At 43.1% G+C, this 21,569-nt stretch overlaps 1 protein-coding gene and 1 long non-coding RNA gene across 5 annotated transcripts in view; one reads left to right on the forward strand and one right to left on the reverse strand.

Annotated features, from left to right (window-relative positions):
• The window catches only part of esrrga (estrogen-related receptor gamma a), an 81,984-nt gene extending 61,026 nt beyond the window's left edge, over nt 1-20,958 (reverse strand). For 2 of the 4 annotated variants that reach the window (XM_052063419.1, XM_052063417.1), the window contains exons 1-2: nt 20,516-20,958; nt 12,075-12,233 (exon numbers count right to left, since the gene is read on the reverse strand). In XM_052063419.1, coding sequence (XP_051919379.1) covers nt 12,075-12,233; nt 20,516-20,571 — 215 coding nt within the window. In that variant the 5' untranslated portion in view covers nt 20,572-20,958. The remainder of the gene's footprint in view (nt 1-12,074; nt 12,234-20,515) is intronic. The other 2 variants (XM_052063420.1, XM_052063418.1) reach the window with 2 other exon arrangements.
• Nucleotides 20,959-21,153: 195 nt separating this feature from the next.
• Nucleotides 21,154-21,569, forward strand: part of LOC127599650 (uncharacterized) — a 733-nt gene continuing 317 nt past the window's right edge. Inside the window, exons 1-3 of the long non-coding RNA XR_007962158.1 lie at nt 21,154-21,194; nt 21,258-21,322; nt 21,459-21,569. The exon at nt 21,459-21,569 is cut by the window's right edge and continues 317 nt beyond it. This is a non-coding gene — a long non-coding RNA (uncharacterized LOC127599650). The remainder of the gene's footprint in view (nt 21,195-21,257; nt 21,323-21,458) is intronic.

Raw genomic sequence — 21,569 nt, forward strand, 5'->3', positions numbered from 1 at the left:
TAAGGAGTGTCTTCAAAGACTGATTTTAACCATCCACTATTTCTTCCTCTGCCTAAGTCCTTCTAATTCAGCGTGTCCATTAATGGAAGCTTTGTGCTACCCAGCAATGCTAATAAATCCATTTATCTGATGCTCAGGCAGGCCTTTGGTTAAGGATGAAGGAAAAAGTTTCTGGATTCAAATCAAGACAGGGAAGAGGACATATAGTGTGTATATACAGGCAGGGGAAGGTATTAGAATGGGTGGCAGAAATGAATGATGGGTTGGTGATGGATCATTCTGATTCATACGCTGAAGGGAATGAAAACACAGTGATGGCATAAAAAAAAGCAGCAGAGCCATTTAAGCAGATGACGTGATGGTGATGATTTAATCTCACTCTTTATGCACTTTTGTGTCCCTCCCTTTCCGACGTCAATCTCTCCGAGTGCCATTAAGTGAAAGAGTTTAAGTGCCAAAAGATCCCATTTTTTCTCTTTTTCTCCTTTCTTGCACCTTTCTCTTCACTCGCACCTTTTCTCCCTGCTTATAAATGAAAAATAATGGCCCTGCAAGGGGGAGGAATCAAAAAAGAATGGGAGGACATGCGAGGAGGTGGAGAAGTGGAGGAAAGAAGATTAAGAAATCAGTCAGTGCACTGTGCCGAGCGAGAGGTTGAATGCATTTATGTATGTATGTTATCAGTATAATTATGTCGCTATGTAGCGGCGGCTCGCTGCTGAAAGAGCAATCTTATTGTGCCTGTGTGCTCCCCGGATGAGCGTTGAAAGTGGAGAAAAGGCTTGGCGCTCATCTCTCCTTTATGTTTTTAAGTGTTGAAAAAGATTTATATAAAGAGGGGAGGTCTGGAGAGGTGCGTTCAAAGACGCAAGTTGAGCCTTACGAGGCGATGCCAGTATGTATGTATCCTTGTTTTGCTTGTGTCGTTTCAAGAGTTTGGTTTCATTTTACATCGAATTAACACATTATCGCAACACTCACTGATCATCAAATGATCTCCAATATAAAAACATGTATGCATAAAACGTTGCCTTGATATTTATACTTTTAATTGACTCTCAATGTGTTCAATGAGAGTTTGGTCATCATTTAATCATACATTTAAGTTTTTGGGAATGCAGCAGAGAGCCTGGAAAGCATGCTAAATTAAAAAGCGCCTGAGATGAGAGTCCACCCCAGAACCTTAAAACTGTATGGCAAATCTGCTAACCACTGTCATATTACATGATATCTACAGAAAATGCCATGAGTTTGCTTAAGTCCACCTTGCTGGATTCACAAAGAGGATGCTGTGAATGTGAAATAATTAGTTGTGGTGTCCCACAGGAACCTGTCACCACAGGGACCACTCCTCTTCAAAACGTTACCTTTCTCATTAAGTAACAATGAGCTAATTTTCATTGACATGGAAACTTTTTATCAAGGCAAACTAATCTGCTATCCAAACGTCAGGTGGACAAATAGATATATTTTGGCCATGAAAATAAAAAAGCCAAACTGTTGCTGTGCATTAGAACACCACGAGTTTTGCATTTATTTCCCTCCATGTATGTTAGCAGTTATATGTGCATTTAGATGATTAAAAACGCTTTTCTTTGGTGGACCTGAAAAACAAACGTGACACATTACCATAATATTAATAATTTAATTGTTTTCAGTGCTGTAAAACTGTGTTGCTCACAGTTTACTGTCTTGTATAGTAGGTGAAAGTGTGGAATAACATATCAGCAGTTCTCTTGTATACACCATGAACTTTTACGCAATCAACAACAACCGCAATAATAAACACATTGTTGACTAAATTCCTCTCCGACTTTGTCAATTAAGAAAAAAACCTTCAGTCTTGGGGTGAGGAACTTCCTTCCTGGACCATTTAACTAAGTTTATTTTAAACGGGGAGTGACAGATTGGATCCATTTTCGGTTGTGCCTTACGTCTAGCAAAGTGTTGCACAGCTCCTAAGTGTTGTGTGGAAATCAAATATTGATGAGGTCAATTTACCTGTCCCTGAGTGAGAGACAGTGCATCCACACACACTAACGCACACATCAAAAAGAGGTCAAGATGACTGCCTCGCCTTTTCTCCATTCCCTGCTCAATCCCTGTTATTTTCTCTTTCTTGCCTTTGCTCTTGTCTCTGTTTATTATCCTTCTCTTCTTGAGGGAATAGCGAGTAACAGAGAGAACAGAGCAATGTTTGGAGAGGACAAAAGAAGCGGAAGAAGGAGGGAATGGGTGTTTTGTCTTGGTGTTGTGAGTGAAGGTGGTCCAGCATGCCATGACAAGCTGTCATTAGATTGGCAGCCTGATGCAGCGGCCTGACAACTGGCTGAGGAAAACATACAATCATCGTATTACAGCCACTCTGCCTCACACTGTCTCCGTGCTTTTTCGGCGCAAACTGTTCTATTATGTGAAGTCTGTAGACTGCCGCCTCCAAAGTGAGACGGAAAACAACTCCAAACTGTTTTCGACCCACCTCCAGAAACAGAAAAAAAAAAAACCGGAGCAAATCAGAGATCTTCACTATAATATCATCTTGGGAGCGAATTGCATTTCCTTCAGAAATTGTGTGACTGAGGATTGTAGAAGTTATGCTGGAGCACCAAAGAAGGAAAATAAATGTCCAGAAATATAATGTTTTGACAGTGAGTAGTGTAGGAGCTTACACCAGAACACCATATACCACATAAAATCCATTTACTGTAGTTTAATGGTAACAAATAATACAAAGTCCATAGACAGGGTAACGGATAGCAACTGCGTTGTGGTGTTATAACCTTTAAGTCCTGTAATAGATATTTAAGCACAAATGGTGGCGCAACACATGGACAGACAATACAACAGTGCTCACGGGTATTAATTACCCACTGTGAAAAACAACGACTATTACTGAAACTTACGTGGGCTGAAACGAGATCCAAATAGCACAATATTCAAGATATGAACCTCAGGCTATGCTTACTATCACAACAGTGTGGGGATGTTGACGATATATATTTAAAAAAAAATCATCATTCAATCCAAAAACTCTTATTATTGTTAAAAAAGGTTTTGCGAGTGACCATTGCCACACGTTGTGCTCGCCAAGTTGCAAAAACAGCAAAGGGAGGATAGTCAATTATTCAAATAAAAGCAATTACCGGAAATAGTGTTCATCTCACAACATCCACACAAAAACTTTCAACAGTACAAATGTGAAGGGTACGGGAGCCCAAAGGTTTTGTTTAAACAATAACGGTAAGTCAATGAAAGCCATTTGTAGGAAAACACATTTAACAAACATAAGTAGAAAATCCAATCTATACGATGAAGAAGAGGAGGAGGTGTGGAGGGGAGGAGCGAGGGAAAGCAAAAGAGGCTGAAGAAAGCATTAGAGGAAGAGACGGTAGAAGTGCTGACAATGTCGCCACCGCAGGCTGGCTAATACCTTTCCATCACACCGAGCATTGTGCTCACCATGCTGATAAGAACACACAGTCCAATAAGCAAAAAAAAAAAAATAGTTGCCACAATTCTATCTGTACAATACTAGCAATGCTTTGGGATGGAAAGAAAGATGGGAAAATGCATTGAATTAAAGAATGGACAAAGGAGAGAAGTCAAAGAAAGTCCTTTTATATTTCCATAGTCAAATGAATAAAATGATTTCATCAATAAGCTGAATTGCCTTTCCGAGGGCTTGTGTTGCAGGGTTGCCGAACTGCTTGTCAGCTGGTTAGCTCACTCTGTGTGAGGGTGCCTGCATGCAAAACACCACACGGACTGCACATGCTGGTGGTTCACAGGGAAATGTATTCTGTACAGGTTATCTATTTGAAAAGTGACTCATCTTGTCATTGGATCAGCCCTGTTGTTTCAGTTATGGTTGCTTTTTTTTTAAACTGCTCTGTACATATAGTTCAGTTGACGGGGCAAACTAGTAAAAAAGTAAATTGGTGATTAAACCTGTGGTACTTAAGAAGAGTTGTCACTGGATGAAAATTAAATTCAAGAGAACTGTGAAGTCAGAAATTCCAGAGCTCAAACTAGAAAAGGTGCAAATGAATTGCAAGAGTCTAGAAGTGGGGCCAAATTGATCCATTCCAACTTCACAAAGATGTAATGCAAAGACAATCATTCACCCATCCTTCCATCCAACCATGCAGCCTATACCAGCTGACTTTGGGCAAGAGGTCGGGTAGATCCTGGACAAGTCACAGCTAATGACAGAGCAGCAAATGCAAACCGTATATTAAAAGAACAAAATATGCAAATATGTGTCTGTATTTACAGGGAATGCGATACCATATATGGAAATTGCTGCGCTGAAAAGTACTTTTCTCTCAGTATGATGTTATTTGGTCCAAAAAAGTGAAAAATAAAGATTATGGAGTGCATAAGCTCTAAAGTGTAATATTTCCTACTTTTCAGCGGTATTAAATTCAGCATTAGTCTATCCCCCCCCCCAAAAATGGGGGCTCCAACCTTTTGCTGGTGTGTTAGTTTCTGTTTATTTGTAGTCACATTGTGTAGATGATTATAGTTGTTACACCGGATAAAAGTGGATAGAGGAAAATAAAATCCAACAGCGAGAGTTGATTCAAAGCATTTTCTCTCCTACTGAGCCCTCTTTCTATCATCTTTTGGGCCTTTTCTTGGCATTTCGACATCTCGCACAAACACACTCTTTCCACCACACATCAAACACACAAACACCAGGGAGCAGATCAATTGTTACAGTGTTAGGCATGCAGGAAACCTGTAATTCTCTTCATTGGCTGCAAAGTAAACCCCTGATTACATACAATCAATCCCATCATGGCAAACAGGCTTTCTACCCTATGGGCTGTCGGACTGTAAAACCAGCACGTGTGACGTTATGTTCCGGAGTGATAAATCACTATCTTTACAGGTATTGTACATTCAAAAGAACATATGGAAAAGAGTCATTTTGAAAGTGATTCTCTGTTCATGTGCATTTTCAGGTTAACAAGAGAATACGCATGAAACAGGTGGCGCTGTAAGCCCTTTTTTAAAAACCAATTTAGCACAAAGTAAGAGGGTTATTTCCAGAAAAGGCAGGACAGCATCGGTGGTGAATCCTACACAGGGAGCACTAAAAAGATTAAGAATCCTTTATATTGTGTGGGAGTGGTTGTTGAGTCATTGTCTTGAGCAATTAGGCAGTGGAGTGCATTACTTGGCTTCAACCAGCAGAGGCGCTGTTGATGCAGCATTAGACTGTTAATGGCCATGTGGTGCTCCGCCCCCAAAAAATCTGCCTCCTGTTGAGTGAGGCGCGTCCCACGTAATATAATTAGCGATTTCTCAAAAATACGATAGTAAAAATAAATGTGCAAGTAATAGATTTTTTGCATATTATTATTATTCATTCATTCATTCATCTTCCGAGCCGCTTGATCCTCACTAGGGTCGCGGGGGGTGCTGGAGCCTATCCCAGCTGTCTCCGGGCAGTAGGCGGGGGACACCCTGAATCGGTTGCCAGCCGATCGCAGGGCACACAGAAACGAACAACCATTCGCACTCACACTCACACCTAGGGACAATTTAGAGTGTTCAATCAGCCTGCCATGCATATTTTTGGAATGTGGGAGGAAACCGGAGCACCCGGAGAAAACCCACGCAGGCCCGGGGAGAACATGCAAACTCCACACAGGGAGGCCGGAGCTGGAATCGAACCCGGTACCTCTGCACTGTGAAGCCGACGTGCTAACCACTGGACTACCGGGTTATGATCATTGAAATTATCCTCAATATCCCACTTGAATATAAAGCAATCAATTACAAAAATGTTAACAGAAAAAAAATCATGAGCACATTGTGGCAAAAATTCGAATACACCACGATGAGGTTAAAATGCAAACATGTTTGTAACAATCCAGTGTTCTGGTGTATGACCCCCCACCCCACACACACACAGACCGAAAAGTCCTAAGAACACAACACGATTGTATACACACACACACACACACACACAAGCGCGCGCCCGGCAGCACACACACAAACGTAGATGCCACGCAGTGCATTGTGATGAGGGCTAAGACTTACAAGAGGACCACTAGGGAGGGTATAAGGATGCATCCTGGGGTTTGTAAAGTTTACACACCCACATTCTCCACAAGTGAATGGATGAGCAGCCAGGGGTGTGCGCACACACACAGGGCAAGCTCAGGCAAACGCTATTGATTAGGAATTATGAGCTTTCCAAACAGCGGCTCGCAACTTAGGAATTTTGAGTCCGCCGGCACACGGTGCAGATGTTCAAACCGATCCCACTGAAGGAGATTTGTTCCACATTGGAAATGGAAACATTCCCCTTCCTATTATGTGAGTGTCGTAAAAGATGAGCTGGATTTGACAGTGTGTGTGTCAACACATGAGCAGGGAGAGCTTGTTTGGGTTTCAAACGCTGTCAGATGAGAATCGTAATGATTTAGGTCATTTTCTGGTGAGCACCAGCTGATAAATGTGTTGCTGTCTACTGCTATCTTTGTCACCATGTACCCCATCCTCGCTCTATTCTCCCTTTGCCCCCACCTCACCCCTCAGCTTTTACTCGCAAAGCCCTCCTTCTGTCTTTTTTATCAGCTGGGTGCCATTGTGTTCATGAGGGTAGTTGTCCACTGGAAGAGCACGGCCGAAAACCTCAAAAAGAGGAGAAATGAACACATGCACCGACGGTCCACAATATTAGGTACACTGACATAATCTTAATTCAGCAAAATATCAGAAACAGCTGCCTGTGTGATACAGCGTGCCACTTCATAACCCTTTAAACAATAGATACTGGGAGACCAACAGTGGGGCAACACATGTCGAAAGACAACAATACTCACAGGTATAGATTCTTTATCCTCTGTGAAAAAAGAAACAGCTATTATTATTCCAGTTGGCTGAATCTCAGAGAGAAGTGTTTATTTACTCATCTGGGTCTGTATGACTGCATTATACTGCCCTGCATGTTCAAGGCAGGGACACAAAAAGGAGTAGCCAGGTGGATTGAATAAATTGAATTGAAGCATTAAATTATGAAACACCAACTGCTTAACTCTTTGCATTCTTTTTAATATGGGCTATTATGCTATCATTTCATAAAGTACAATATGATCGAGTGCTATTTTCGCAACCCAAAATCCTTTATCGGGTTGTTTGCAAAGCCGGGAATGGTTTCATGACATTTCCATTCAGTTCAACTAGGAGATGATGAAGTAAGTGCTTGGACTTACGAGCACAGTCATGAAATGTACTCGACTTGTGCCCCCGACCCACCCACCCCAAAAAAAATAAAAATCTAATTGAGGTAAATGAGTCGTGACTTGATCTGAGGAAAGGCACATGCAAATAAGGATGGAAATTGGCTGGTGCATTTAGAAAAGAAAGGTCAGAAATCAAGGTTAGTGTTCGTCTCGTGTGAGTGTGTGTGTGCATGTGTACGTGTGCGAGTATGTGTATATTCAAAGCGTTATCATCAAGTATTTGAGGTGCAAGAGCCTTTCACACACACTTCCCGTGACATTTCTCTTCCCGCTCCGTCACACTTGGACAAGATAGAGAGCTGGGCAACCGATGAAATTGCACAGAAGTATAATAAAAATAAGCACTTTAAAAAAAAACCAAAATATGCCGAATCGGATTAAAAGCACATTTTTTTTATTAAGCAGATGGTGAAAGAGGATTTCCAGTCTCATAAATATGACAGGGCTTTCAAATGTGACACGGGAGGGAGCGGAAGAGGGCAGGATGTGGAGAAGCGACAAGGAGGAAATGTGGATGGACAGAGAGAGAGAGAGAGAGAGAGAGAGAGAGAGAGGGGGAGAGAGAGAGAGGGAGAGAGAGAGAGAGAGAGAGAGAGAGAGAGAGAGAGAGAGAGAGAGAGGGAGAGAGGGCCGTAAAAATGAAGAGCGGAGCGTGCGCAGTAAAACGGGAGTACATTTGAGGGAATGAGGAGCGGGCCGAGTGCAGGAGAGGATAAGTAGAAATGGAGGCAAGGAGACACAAGTGAGCTGAATTCTTTAAGCAGATCAGATTGGAGGAAATTGGGCTGTCACGACAGGATAGTCATGATTTACACCTATCCATCACAGTCAGGGACGACCGGAGGAACGATGGGCAATAAGGCACACCGGCCCAAAAACTCAAAAATGCTCCCTAAATATTCTCTCTTCCCCTCCATCTGCCCATTTTCTACACTAATTGTCGTCAACAGGGTGGTGGGTGAGCTATAGGAGTTTCTACCCGAGATTTGGCAACCATTCATGCCGATTGAGAATTGAGGAAATATTGGAGGAATGGGGGTACCTTGAGGCTATTAGCACAAGCATAAACGCCACACCACGGATGAGATTTGAACACGGAATCACTTGAGTGTGATGTTGACGTGCTTCACCACCATAGCACCCAACTGCCATTCCCGATGCTTTCTAATCAAGACGAATAGTACCCAAAGAATGTGATGAAAATCGAACGAAGGTTCCTAGTTTAGGGAGGAGAGCTTCGATGCCATTGAGCAAGGCACAAAATCATTCAAAGCGCTCTGGTTCATGTAATTTGTGTTTTTCTTTGTTTGGATTAGGTTCAGTTTAGTTTCAGTCCAGTTTTCTTGTGCTCCTTGTCATATGTCTTCTCTTGTTACACTTTTGTCTCCACCTGAAAAGACATTTCTCTACATTTCTCAGTGAGCAATGTCTGACTCCTGATATCCACATTTCACACGTGCAACATTTCACGATAAAGGGTTACGGTTTGCTGTTGATCTCAATTAGGATTCTTAAGTCTATATTCTAGTCATTACAATTCTAGATATTAAGATTACCAATTAATCGGAACAGATGTGTTCATGGAGGTGAAGAATGAAAAAGAAAAATGTTCACCAGGAACCAACATCCAGTATATTTGGCCGCAGCACATTTTATGATGATGGTCAAATTCTGCTGACATTTCTCCTCCTCTCTGCCCCTGATCTTGCTGCTTCTACCTCCCTTGTCCCCTCACCTCCTCTCCCCTCCCTCCCTCCCTCCCTCCCTCCTCTCATTCTGGCCCATGCACCTTCGAGCTTGGTGTCCGGACCATCTGTTAAGGAATCTTATTCACATCCACTCATAATCAGGTTTGTTGAAGAGCCCACTGCCTGTGCCACTGTCTACTGCATCTGTGCTTACTCTCCACTGTTTTGCAGGGAGGAATATGCATTGACATGTGACCTCCGCGATGTATGTTTGTTTCTGTTTAGGTGTGTGTGTGTGTGTGTGTGTGTGTGTGTGTGTGTGTGTGTGTGTGTGTGTGTGTGTGTGCGTGCGTGTGCATGTGTGTGCGAGCAGAGGTGAAGGGGGTGGAAGTTAATGAGAGGTGAGTGTCTGAAAGTCTGTCTCTCTCTTTCTCCCTCTCGCTCTCTCTCTCTGCTCCGCCAGTAATCCTCTTCTATAAATCTGCAATCCAATCAGCGTTGTCCACACACACACACACACACACACACACACACACGCACACACACGCACACATATATATATACACAATTTTTACACACACACACACACACACACTATATATATATATATATATAAACACATACACACACACACACTCTCATGTGCACGTGCATGCTCGCAGAGCTGTTGTGTGGCCCAGCTGTGTGTTAAGGGAATCTGCTTTATCATTATGATTACATTGGACTCAGTTTACGGCAAGTCAATATGCGTATCAGGTATGTGTGTATGTGTGTGTGTGTTTGTGTGTGTGTGTGTGTGCACCAGTGGCGCGTGGCTGGCTGACATTAATCACATTCCCATGGTTTGATGGCCTAAATAAAAATGGGGACTAATATTGCCGTCATCCACTGAAAACAGCAGAATTCCAAATGCAAATTAAACATATCCCCCGAATTAACTTTCAACTTTATGGCACCATCTGAATATGTGTTAAAATAGCGGATAATATGTAATCCAAAAAAATAACTAATTAAACTTGGACTGAATTTTTTTTCTTCATATATTAAGCTATTTGGTGTTTGATTTTTGATTTTTTTTTAAAAGCTTGACAACGTGAATTGTAACCTACTTTCTCATGGAATCAGTCTGCAATTTTAAGTTTTTTTTAACTATTTTGGAACCGTTTGCAATGTCGAACCTTGCATGCTGCAATTACAGTGTGCACGTGTGTGCTGTAAACAGTGTAAATAAATCCCATCAACACAGTCGGAGGTCGCACAGCCTGACATGAGTGCTCATGCGATCTGATGCTGGCCTTCTGTTCGAGTGTGAATGTGGAAAATGATCACGTTGATTTTGAATCAATTATTTTCTTTTTGATAGCGCCCAGGTAAGCACAGAATAAAGTAAATATCAACAATAAATACATAATTCTCTTGATCTGCGGTTCAGGGTCCCAATACTGTGTTTCTAATCTTATTTTGCAACACATAAGGGGCAAAACATTAGGAACGGCTCTTGCAGTTGTTATACACTCTGACGGACTATCCGAATGCACCCCCCCCCACACACCCACACACACACACACACAAGGGGTGCTTGTTGTGCTCCACTCCATGATTGGCTGAGAGACTGCGTGAGAAAGGCTCGCCAGACCTCTAATTGGCTTGACCCAGACTAACCCTGAAATCCTATTGGCCTAAGACTTCCAGTCTACACACAAACACACACACACACACACACACACATGTGCGCGCGCTGACGCACACTTAAAACCGAAGTGCTTTGCAAGTTTCAGCCCAACAATACAGTCCTTGATCGATAGCATGGCAACAGGTGGTTAAATAAAATCAACGATCATTCACAATTACAGCCCACCAGGGCAAATAGGTTTTGGGTCGACGCATATTGCAACGAAGACAACAAGCTGCAATTGCGTGTAGTACATGTATGCATAAATCCCACAACACAATCAAACCACAGAGTGCTAATGAGGAGCAAATCGCATACTTACAATGGCAATATGGCGTCTCTGTGGCTTTGCCGCACAAACTCAGAATGATTAAAAGACTGAACAAGAGAGAAACGTCAGGCAGCGAGAGAGGACGAGGAATGCGCTCGCTGTGTTTAGACATGAAACAAGTGGCGTATTTACAGTTGTGCTTCTAAATACGGAAGCCCACAGTTTCATTTTGCTTGGTAGAAGTGAGTTAAAGTTTGTTTTAAGGCTTATTTGTATTATTGATTTGTCCTTGAGCCTGAAAATAAAGCCAGTTGTGGGGAGGATGTCCCAACTAGAATGTAAAAATATACAATTTCAAGAGTAGAATGAAGCAGTGTTCAGTAGTTTCCTCTCGACTTTCGCTGAGCATGACATCCGACACTATGGAGGATTGCCTTGTACGTCACGAGGGCTTTCAATACATTTGTTTGTTTTTCTTTTGTTGTCATGACCAACTAAGAATGCAGACTTCCACCAGGGCCCAACCAAAGAGAACAAGATACTTTCTGGTTTGGTGAGAATGGTGAAGAGATGGGTGGTACCATTCCGACTCTGGCGAGTAGAGTGTTCCACAAAGAAGGGGAAATTAATTGCTGAACCTTCACCTTGGAACTCCCAAAATTGTAATGTCTTCTTTCTAGATTTTTTGGGGGCCCGACTAACTTGTGGCTGCTTTACCTCACAATGTCCTGAGCATCTTACAGTTCCTTGTCAATTAGACTGTTATTGTGCTGAAGCCACCTTACAACTCACTGAAATTGGCTCCGTATGATTGCACCACACAACCAAGCCCCACCCCCTCAGTCCCAAGCTCAATGGGGTCATCATGAGGATCCGTTTTGAAGAAATGGGCAACGTCAAGATGGCTATGATGACAGAGCTGCAGGGGATTCAGGAACAAGCATTCCAGAAGGGTATGAAGATTTGGCGGAAATGCTGGCTAAGCGTGTTAGGCTCCAAGGAGATTGTGTCAAAGAGGAAAACTGGTTTAGATTTGAAAAATATCAGTCCTGGAACATTTCTGTCCTTCCATATACTGACTTATTATGCCAAAATGACTACGATGAAAAATGTAATTGAAACAACAAAGCGATGGTGGCCTATGATTTCTTGCTAAAGGACCGAAATGAAGATGCGGGTGTTACCTTGGGTTGTAGAGGGCATGTGGGTCTCTCATGTGGTTGGCCTCGAGAGGCTCGTAGCTCTGGTGCATCCTCCAGGCGCCAGCGCCGCATTTACCGTATGTTGACTTGGAGCTGTCGTCAGTGCTGCTGTTCACTAGTGGGCCCTTCGATAAGTTCATTCTGGAAGACAGCAGTGGCATTTTTGATGTGTTTGTTTGTTTGTTTGTTTTTTCCAAAAAGATGGCGATCTTTTTAACTGACAAGCAAGTACATTAAAACATTTGACAATTTCAGTATGTAAGGCATGAATTAGATGGTAACTAAACAGACACATGGAGGTCAAAGGTTATTCATGACATATTCATGCATATTCACATGATCTTACACAGTAACTTGACATATATGCTGAACATGTTTCATTTTGAGGAGCTAAACATGGATGTATCGTGAACAACCACACAATGGCCATTTAAACATGCGACTTTGGTATCTAAATGTTTCAATATGTGCTCTTGTCAAACAGGCTGCCTGGTTGAGGCTGTTTTCGCTGTGAATAAGGCCATCAGACGGAGGGACTAAAAAGCAAAAAAGCCCTGGAGGGCGACGCGTGATGTGTGAAATCAAAGGCAGTGCAGTGTCAGGGGAGAGGTTATCGCCAGAATGATAAGGTCATTGCAGTCAGTGCAATCAAAATTCTCCCTTGCTAAAAACTTAATTGATTATAACAGACGGGCCACTGTCATGACACTAAATAAGGTAACTGAACTACACAAGAACAAATAATAATTTGGGTACGTTACGGTACAGTTAGACACCACTGTAAACTACAGTGATCAATATTGTTAAAATCTCATGAATCCTATTAGCTACTGTCGGTGAAGCTAATATTGTGAACTGTAACTACAGAGCAAGTCGGCGAGGACCAAACCAACCCAGAAGTCACCCGTGACGCCTTTGCCCCTCCCTCTATGTAGAAAGTGAAAGGTGGAGGGTGGGGTTGTGTAATTTGTTGGTTTTAGTTCCACTTGGGTGAATAGGACCAATCGATATCTTGCTGCTCGACACTCTTATTGGCTTTGCTTGCCGTGTCACAATGCTATATAGACAGAAAACAGTTATTTATTGGTTTGTTTGTTTTCCCACTTGATATTGTCCTGGCTGTCATCACCAACAGAGGCATTTCCACTATGATGCTAGTTTGAATCCCATTACTTCCTCTATTTGGCATAGTTAGCAATTTCAATTTAAATGCTGATATAATTATATATATTTCATCAGATATTGTATTGCTTCATTCCCACACGGTTTGTACAGAAAGTATTGTGACAAAATGATGTACAGCATACAGTATCTTTTGGGTGGAGCTTTGATTTATTTTAATTAGTTCCGCATTTAAAACAATCAAACCAAATAGACACGACTTCTTCTTGTAATTTAATGTGAACATTGTGAATGGAAACTGTGACTGCTCATCTGATTGCAGCCTAGACGACATTGCGCATACGTGTGTGTGTGTGTGTGTGTGTGTGTGTGTGGGTGTGTGTGTGTGTATGTGAGGCTCAGTGAGTCGCTCATGTGTTGCTGGCCCATCTGTGAATAGAATGACCATGTCAGTGTGTGCGTGTGTGTGTGTGTGTGTGTGTGTGTGTGTGGGTGACATGCAGATGTAGTGATTGATGAGACAGTTGCCATTCTTACTAATGCAAAAGGCACCTACCCCTGAAGGAAACAAATGCCACCGCATGCTCGCACGCACACACACACACACACACGCACACACACACACACACACACACTGCACCCTAATTACCCTGCTTGGCAGTGTGATGTCATCACAACACGCATCAAACAATGCAACTGCAGAAAATCTAACTGGAATTTTATTCCGATGACGGCTGGCTCTCACTCTGAATATACGCTTGGTCAGATTAACTGTGAATTCCATTCATTAGAAAATGGCCAGGGGGAATGATTTAACAGCTGAATTGATCAGCTGAAACCCAGGAACAAGAACAACAGTGACCTCGTCCCACACCTCTGGTGACAACTGACAAGTCCCTATTCTGCCTTTTAAATGTATAGAGGCCGTCAGAACATATTGCGTAGCAAATTGAAATAACAGCGTCGAATGCTGTTCTGCGTGTTACGGCCGTGTGTGTGTGTGTGAGGTAGTTCAAGCAAAAAACAAAAGCGCCGCATTGAGTGGAAAACTGACGTAAAAACTTAATTGACTGCATGCAGGCTATTAAGACCACATAAGATTCTCATCCAAATTGTTTTGCGTGTGTATTTTAGAGAAGGATGTGTTTTAGGGAGTTCATACAAAGTTCAGTAGTCAGAGATCAAGGCTTACTCGAAAAAGGCTTGTTTTTATTCATGAGTTTTATGAAAATAATATTCCTCAAATGAATTTGAAAAGCGCGTTAGAGGAGCCGGCACTTTCAGGAGTTCACTTGAAAAAAACGGTTTCATGCCAATAGTTCGGCAAGTGTACATTTGAGGGAGATCATAAAAGTTGAAAACTCTTGGACAACACAAAAAAAAACATCTGTATTTAAAAATCAAGTGCAAATGATGCGCCATGACGCTTATCCCCGGAATGCAGCATTCAAGCCATGTTCGCGGCGTGGACTGTTCTGAAAGTGCATCACTGCAGTGGTTCCTGCATACGCTCTTGCTAAACTGGAAAATGACACTGATGCAAACAAATAAATGCAAACATTTTTTTTGTCCAGTTTGTAATTAAATTATGATGCAGGATAATCACAAAGGTTCACAAAACCATGGCTAAAGGTGTGTGATGTTGGTTTCGTGTCGGCATCAGGGCAGATGGGGCTCAATGTGTGTGTGTGTGTGTGTGTGTGTGTGTGTGTGTGTATGTTGAGTGAGCGGATGCACTTGTGTGTAGACGTTAGCGTTAGCGACGGGAGCTGTTAGCGGGGCAGGCGGCAGATGGGCTGTCGTTCTTAATAGGGACTGAGCGGGTGCCGGAAGGTGACAGCTATGAACGGGAGGGGCCCGCGGGATGGGGAGGTGGGGGGGGGGGGGGGGGGGTTAGGAGGATGCGCGTGTCGGGAGGTAAATGGTGAAGGAAATACGGGACAGATAAATTATCCGCAGTGAAGAAGAAGAAGAGTTGGGATCACCTGTGACGAAGCCTCCTAAGGGCACGATGTGCTCACAATTGCCGCCTGGATCGACATTGTGACATCCTTTTTTTGGGGGGTCGCTATTAGTAGTCCTATTTAAGACGATTTGAGTTTTGTGACATGGAGGTGATTATTCATACAGAGCACTTGCAAAAAAAGGTTTTGCGTGTGTAATGCGTATGTCACAATGCTTTTCAGGCTTCTTTCTGATGGTTATAGAGAACCCCTTTTAACTTCTATTCATCGTATCTTAGTTACTAAACGCAGCAGGATTATTCCTTAGTCCTTAATTTAAGAACGGCATTCTTTATATTTACATATACAAAAGAACTGAACTTGATTTCAGGTTTTGGTTGTACTGATATTTTGTTTAAAGGCTGAGAATGCATTTAAAGGTTCACAATGGAAGGCAGTGCGAATAAAATAATGCATCAGCTTGTTTTTGCATTTAAAGTTCTTTTTCATAAAGTTCATCTTTTTTGGCGGGGGGGGCGGCAATTACAAATTGGCATGAATAAACATCTCATATGACATTTTGGCAATCAAGTGCATTATTTTTCACAATACAACGCTCCTCTTTGCTGGCTAACTGACCACGGTGATTCATTGGACTTGATGGGAGAAACCAGAAACGTGAAAAAGATCTGAGCGAGACGGAAAAGAATCTAAAGCGAGACGCGTGTCTGCCACATGAAGCATGATGGCAGGATGAGCACAGGTATATTTCACTGTCAGTCTGCAGATGGCATGGTCATCCATTTCTTTTCAGTCGCCACCCTTTTCAAATCTAACGTTTCTTTTTGCCCCCACTTTACTCACACGCCCAAAAACTGAATCATATGAGGCGGGACCTTTGAACGTCTCCTCCTCTTCGGTCTCACCTGCATTCCCTCACACATGCCACCTCTCCGTCTAAATTTGTTCTATTTTGGCCCCGTCTGCGCTGTCTCCTCCCATTAGGGCCAGCGCGACAAGCCCTAAGCATCACATGATAAACACACACACAAACACACACACACACACACACACACACACACACACACACACACACACACCACACAAATGCGCGCACTCTTTATCATCCGCTCACCACTTGATTTTAAAATTTTGCCGCAAATTTGTCCAACTAGGACTGCATTTTTATCTTCATCGCTGCGGTGAGTTGCCGAACTGATTTTCATTATTCAAGTGACAATGACAAAGTTCGATTCAATTCTATAGCCTGCATATAAAGTCAGTCTGCTGTATCTTTCTTGCATTGTGTACACCGCAGAGAGATGTCAGTGATTGGGACACGCTGCAGCCGAGTCAGGAAGTGAGGGGATGGATGCCTTGCTCATAGGGCACCTGGACAAGAGGCAACGGATGAGCTGCTCTTCGTGAAAAGGAATTGCAGTTGTGTACAACAGGGATGAAAAGGGCCAGTCTGGCTTTTGCCAATTCAAAATGAGAATAATAATTTCATCCAAATTCTCCAGGTGCTTTGACTGCTTAAATAGTTTTGTGGATCACAAATATTACACTGAAATGCGGGCGGGGACAATAACAAATATATTTTTAACTTCCTGAAATTGAATTTTTTACCCCCCTCATAATAGTGACATTTTACCCTTCCAAAACTCCCCCTACCCCCACCCTCCCATTCCAATTTTTACATGGACTATCGTGACTTTGCTGCTTGGCGGCTATAATCCGAAGTCCAACTGTGGTCATTTCAAAAATACCACCCTTTTTTTCCCCATATTTCTTGCACCAGCCAAATGAAGACATGAAGTGCAAATCTGCTTCATTGCGGTCGATACGTGGAAGGTAAGCAGAATCCTTCTCAGCGGAGCCGCAAATGACTTGATAAATAACGATAATAGCGATAATAATGAATGCGCATTGTGAGGTATGGATCGGCTAGACTAATGGTTGCGGATTGGAGCAGATGTTGAAAGGAAGGAAGGGGAGCGGGATACACGGGGTGGGTGGCGGTGGTGGCAGTGAATGGGGGGGAGATGAGCGGGATTGCCCCTCACTATACATCACTCTCTCGCGCTCTCTCGCTCTGTGTTCTTTCAATCAGCTCTTTGGCATTTAATCACACAAAACACACACACACACACACATACACACACACACACGCACATGCACGTTTGGCTTGGCTGCGGTCTCAGGGCTGAGTGTGTGCCACAGCTGGTACAGTCACCTCGCACTGCTCTTTCAACACACTAAGGCCGCCATTGACCCATGACACACACACAAACACACACACACACACACACTGACACACGCAGACGCGCTGATTGATTGAGGGTCAAATTGACATCATCAAGGCTTGTCTTGCTATGTTTTGATAGACAAACACAAAGTGTGACTTTTATAGCCAGAACCATGCAGAAGCGCATTGGAGAGCATGTTCTAGAATCTGCGTTTGTGTGCACGTGTGTGTGCCGCCATGTGTGCACTCATGCGTCCGGCAGACCACTAGGCTAAGAGCGCGAGGGGGCGGGGGGTGTCAGACAAAAGCGGCCACCCCCACCTTCACTTCTTCTTCCTTCCTCCCACCTATTACTCCATGTCTGACTCCTTTGCATCTCTCCCTCCCTCTTTACGGGGGACCAAATTACTGCCGGAATGCTCGGACCCTTCACACCACAGCGAGGGCTCCCGCTTGTGTGTGTGAGTGTGTGTGGATGTGAGGAAAAACCTGACAGAAAACAAATGCCATCGGGACAGAGGGACTGAGGAGCGGACACATGGGGGGGGGGGGGGGGGGGGGAAGAGGAACACCTCCTCATTCAGGCCAGCAGTGGCGCACACACACTCACACAAACACACACAGCCAACAAATCAGCGCGGCACATATTGACATGCCGTGACAGATGAATTAAGTAAATGATTTTATAAGGAGATTAAAAGGATTTTAATTTACGCAATCTCTCTGTGGTCGACCCCGTCCCTCCTTCCTTTTCCCTCCCACCAGTCAGCTTCTCACTCTCTCTTGCTCTCTCGACTGCTTGCTTTCCGTCACTTAAGAATTTGTTGAAAATAAAAATACATTAATAAAAAGACAACGCATTACTACTGTCGATGTTTGCTAAATTAAGTAGATTCTTTTTTTATCATGATTTTTTTTTCAAGGAGCAAATTGCAAATTCAAAAGCAACAGCATTTTGTACTTTTGAATTGTTCAAAAATATTTACTCTTTTATGTTCATCAAATAAAAATATTTTACACACACACACACATATATATATGTATATATGTACACATATATATCCGCATACACACACACACACACACATTTTGAAAATCACAAGTTATAAATTTAGGCTTAATATGTGAAAGCAAAAACAAAACATACACTCACCATGATGACAATTTTATCAGTTCATATAACTCTGACATTTTTATACAGTGTGTAAAAAGTGATTAAAAAAAATTTGTGGTCACAGTTTACCGCTTGACCAGGAAATCCCGCATGAAGAACAAAATCAAATAATTTGGATGAACAATTTCCTGAGAGGAAATGTTTGTGATGGAGCTCGTTTGACTTTTTGACGGTCGCCTTCACGATGTGCGAGCACGGCCGCCGAGACGGCTCTTTTCCATCGCGCTTGCCGAGGAAAAAAAAAAACAATTTCGACAAAGTCACTGAAGAAAATATACTTTAATGATATGCTAATGGTATGTATATGATGGCGGGGGGAGGTGCGGGATCGCAGGGGGGGGTGATTATGTTAATAGCTTAAGCGGCACTTGTTGTTGATATTATTATGATTATTATCGGTACCATCATCACGATTCCTAATACTTTAATTAGCGTCAGAAAGCGGTGCCTGAGAGCACAGCAGGGGAGCAGAATCGGGAGAGATGACAGGACATCGTTGCTCCAACTGTCGCAGCATACATCTAAAAAAAGCTCAGTCTTTTGATGGATGACTTGTTTAACATTATACATTTGTTCCCTATTGTCACATCACTACTAATTTGCACAGTTCGATTCAAATTGAGCTTTGGGCGAACGATGACAGAAAGTGCTGAAACTTCATTTTGACTGTGTGCGCTGCTTAAACTGGTTGCACTGGTTTGCACCTGAAAGATCAGCACACAGTCCGATCATGTTTTTTTTTTTTTTTTGGAAAGCAAAGTGAGTATATTTTCCTTTGTGACAGGATGTGCATGATCTTCAGAGTTTTTTTTGTCAGATTCCGAAGCTTATTTTAAAGAGTGGCAATTTAAGTGAGTGGGGAAAAAGTTGTTAAATTGGATAATCTTTATGATCAGCCAATAGGTAGGAAAATAGGAGAATAATTAATTCAGAAACAAATTCTATACATCTTAATTAAATCTGAAGAAAATTGCACGTCAGTAAATTCAAAATTGGCCTCTGACTGGATATTTTTCCCCCTTTCCACTCATCGCCATGCAATTTTCTATTTCAAGTGCTTCTGTATAACCGACTTGAACCTTTTTCCTGACAAAGCCTGAAACACATGAATATAAAACAAATGTGCAACTTTCCCTGAACATTTCTCAAATGATAAAATCGTGGCCTGGGGCTGGGAAAAAAAATGTGTGCTGATGATCACGGTGCCTGCAAATGTTGATGCAAACACAACTGTCACTTCATGCATCCCACTCATCACTCCAGTTCCATCAGCACCACATTTAGACTGCTTTCGCATGCAACCGCAGAAATATTTCGATAGGATGCCGTTTGCATTTTTCTCCGACCGATACTTTTCATGTTAAGACCACGCATATTGGTGTCCCGTCCGTGGGTCAGAGGGGTCTCCTACACACTCCGAAAAGAGCAAAACGCTTCACAAAAGGAGCAATTTGCTTGTTGGTGTTGCAAGTGTGTGATTCTGTGTGCAATTGCTGCACAGGGCCACACGCTGAGTCGGCCGTCTGTAATTCTACCTCCTCGGGCTTTTAAGAGCGCACTTCCCCTCTTTTTATCCTCCTCTCCTCTACTCTTACGGCCCTTGTACTGCCGTCTCTGAGTGTGAAGTGTGTAACCTCAGCGCCCCGCTACCTTGTTCATGCTCTGCTTGGATGAGCACGCTTAAAACATGCAGACACACACAATCACATGCAGATGGGGCTGGAAGAAGACTTCAGGGAAAATATGTCAAACTTGGAGAGTGTTCGAAGGCGGCAGACGCTTGTGTCCTCTGCTCAGGTGTGAGAGCTGGACACACACTCTGCATGCAGAAACAATCTTCGCAGCAAGACTTAACACACTGACAGCCAATGCGAGACCATGACAAGTGGGTGAGGTGAAGACGGACCAATTATAACAAAAGGTAAAATTTACCTACTCTTGTTCAGAGTGCATTAGAAAACACTCGGAGAGCGGGTGTCCTACCAAATCCATCGGCGAAAGCGGGTCATTGTCATGTCAACCTCCTCCAGAGAGAGAGAGAGAGAGCAAAAAAAAAAAAAAAAAGGTTTTGTGGAAAAGAGATTGAAAACTTTCAAAATGTGTCCTCGTCTTTTTTCTCCAGTGTCTCTTGGTCCTTGCTTCCACTTGGAGGGAGCGACACAATTTAGTGGGCTGAGCGCTGCCTGCACTGATCTGCTCTGCGTGCGTGCGTGTGTGTGTGTGGATGTGTGTGTGGATGGTAGCGAGTGTGAGTGTCTGTGTGTGTGTGTGGGGGGGTGTTTGTATATGTTATGGCCAATGAGTGGGGGGCTGCAGGCGCACACACAGAGTCAGGCGGGCAGTTGGGAAAGAAAGCTCTGCTGCTGTCCTAATCAACGACTTAAAGCTGCAAATGCCGCTCATGAATATTAAGCGACGGGTTTGCATATGCAGTCCCTCAAGGCTGCCGCTCCGGCCGCCATTGGCGGACCCACGGCCAATGGCTGCGGGGAGGGGCGGCGATGTGGGCGGGGATGGCGGGGAGGCTGAGCAAGAGAGGGAGGGAGGAGAGCAGGTGGAGAGGGAGGGACCGGACAAAGAGGGATGCGGGGGAAAGACAGATGAGCAAGAGACAGGTGAGGAGGAAGATTTAAGGCAAGACGGCTCTTTATATTTCCTTTCTGTCTCTTCATTATCAGCCAAGCGTTTTCTATTGCACTACACGAGAGGCGGTGATGTATGGCAGCATTCTCACAAGTTGAAAGTACGTGGATTTTCTTTTAAATGATTGGAAGGGAGTTCATCACAACTGACGAATGAGCTTGAAAGTGGGGAAAAAATGTGATGGCATGATGTCAATTTGGAGACTAAAATCATTTTCTGTGTATTGTTTTGTCCAGCTCCTGTCCATCTTCCACAGTTTCATTATTTCAAGACAATTTGCAATATTGGAAGTGGAAGTCCAGCTCCCTCAGAATAGGAACTGTGCATAAAGAGACTTTTTTCACAGT

Source organism: Hippocampus zosterae, chromosome 4 (genome assembly GCF_025434085.1).
Source record: "Hippocampus zosterae strain Florida chromosome 4, ASM2543408v3, whole genome shotgun sequence".
Classification (NCBI taxonomy): Eukaryota; Metazoa; Chordata; class Actinopteri; order Syngnathiformes; family Syngnathidae; genus Hippocampus; species Hippocampus zosterae.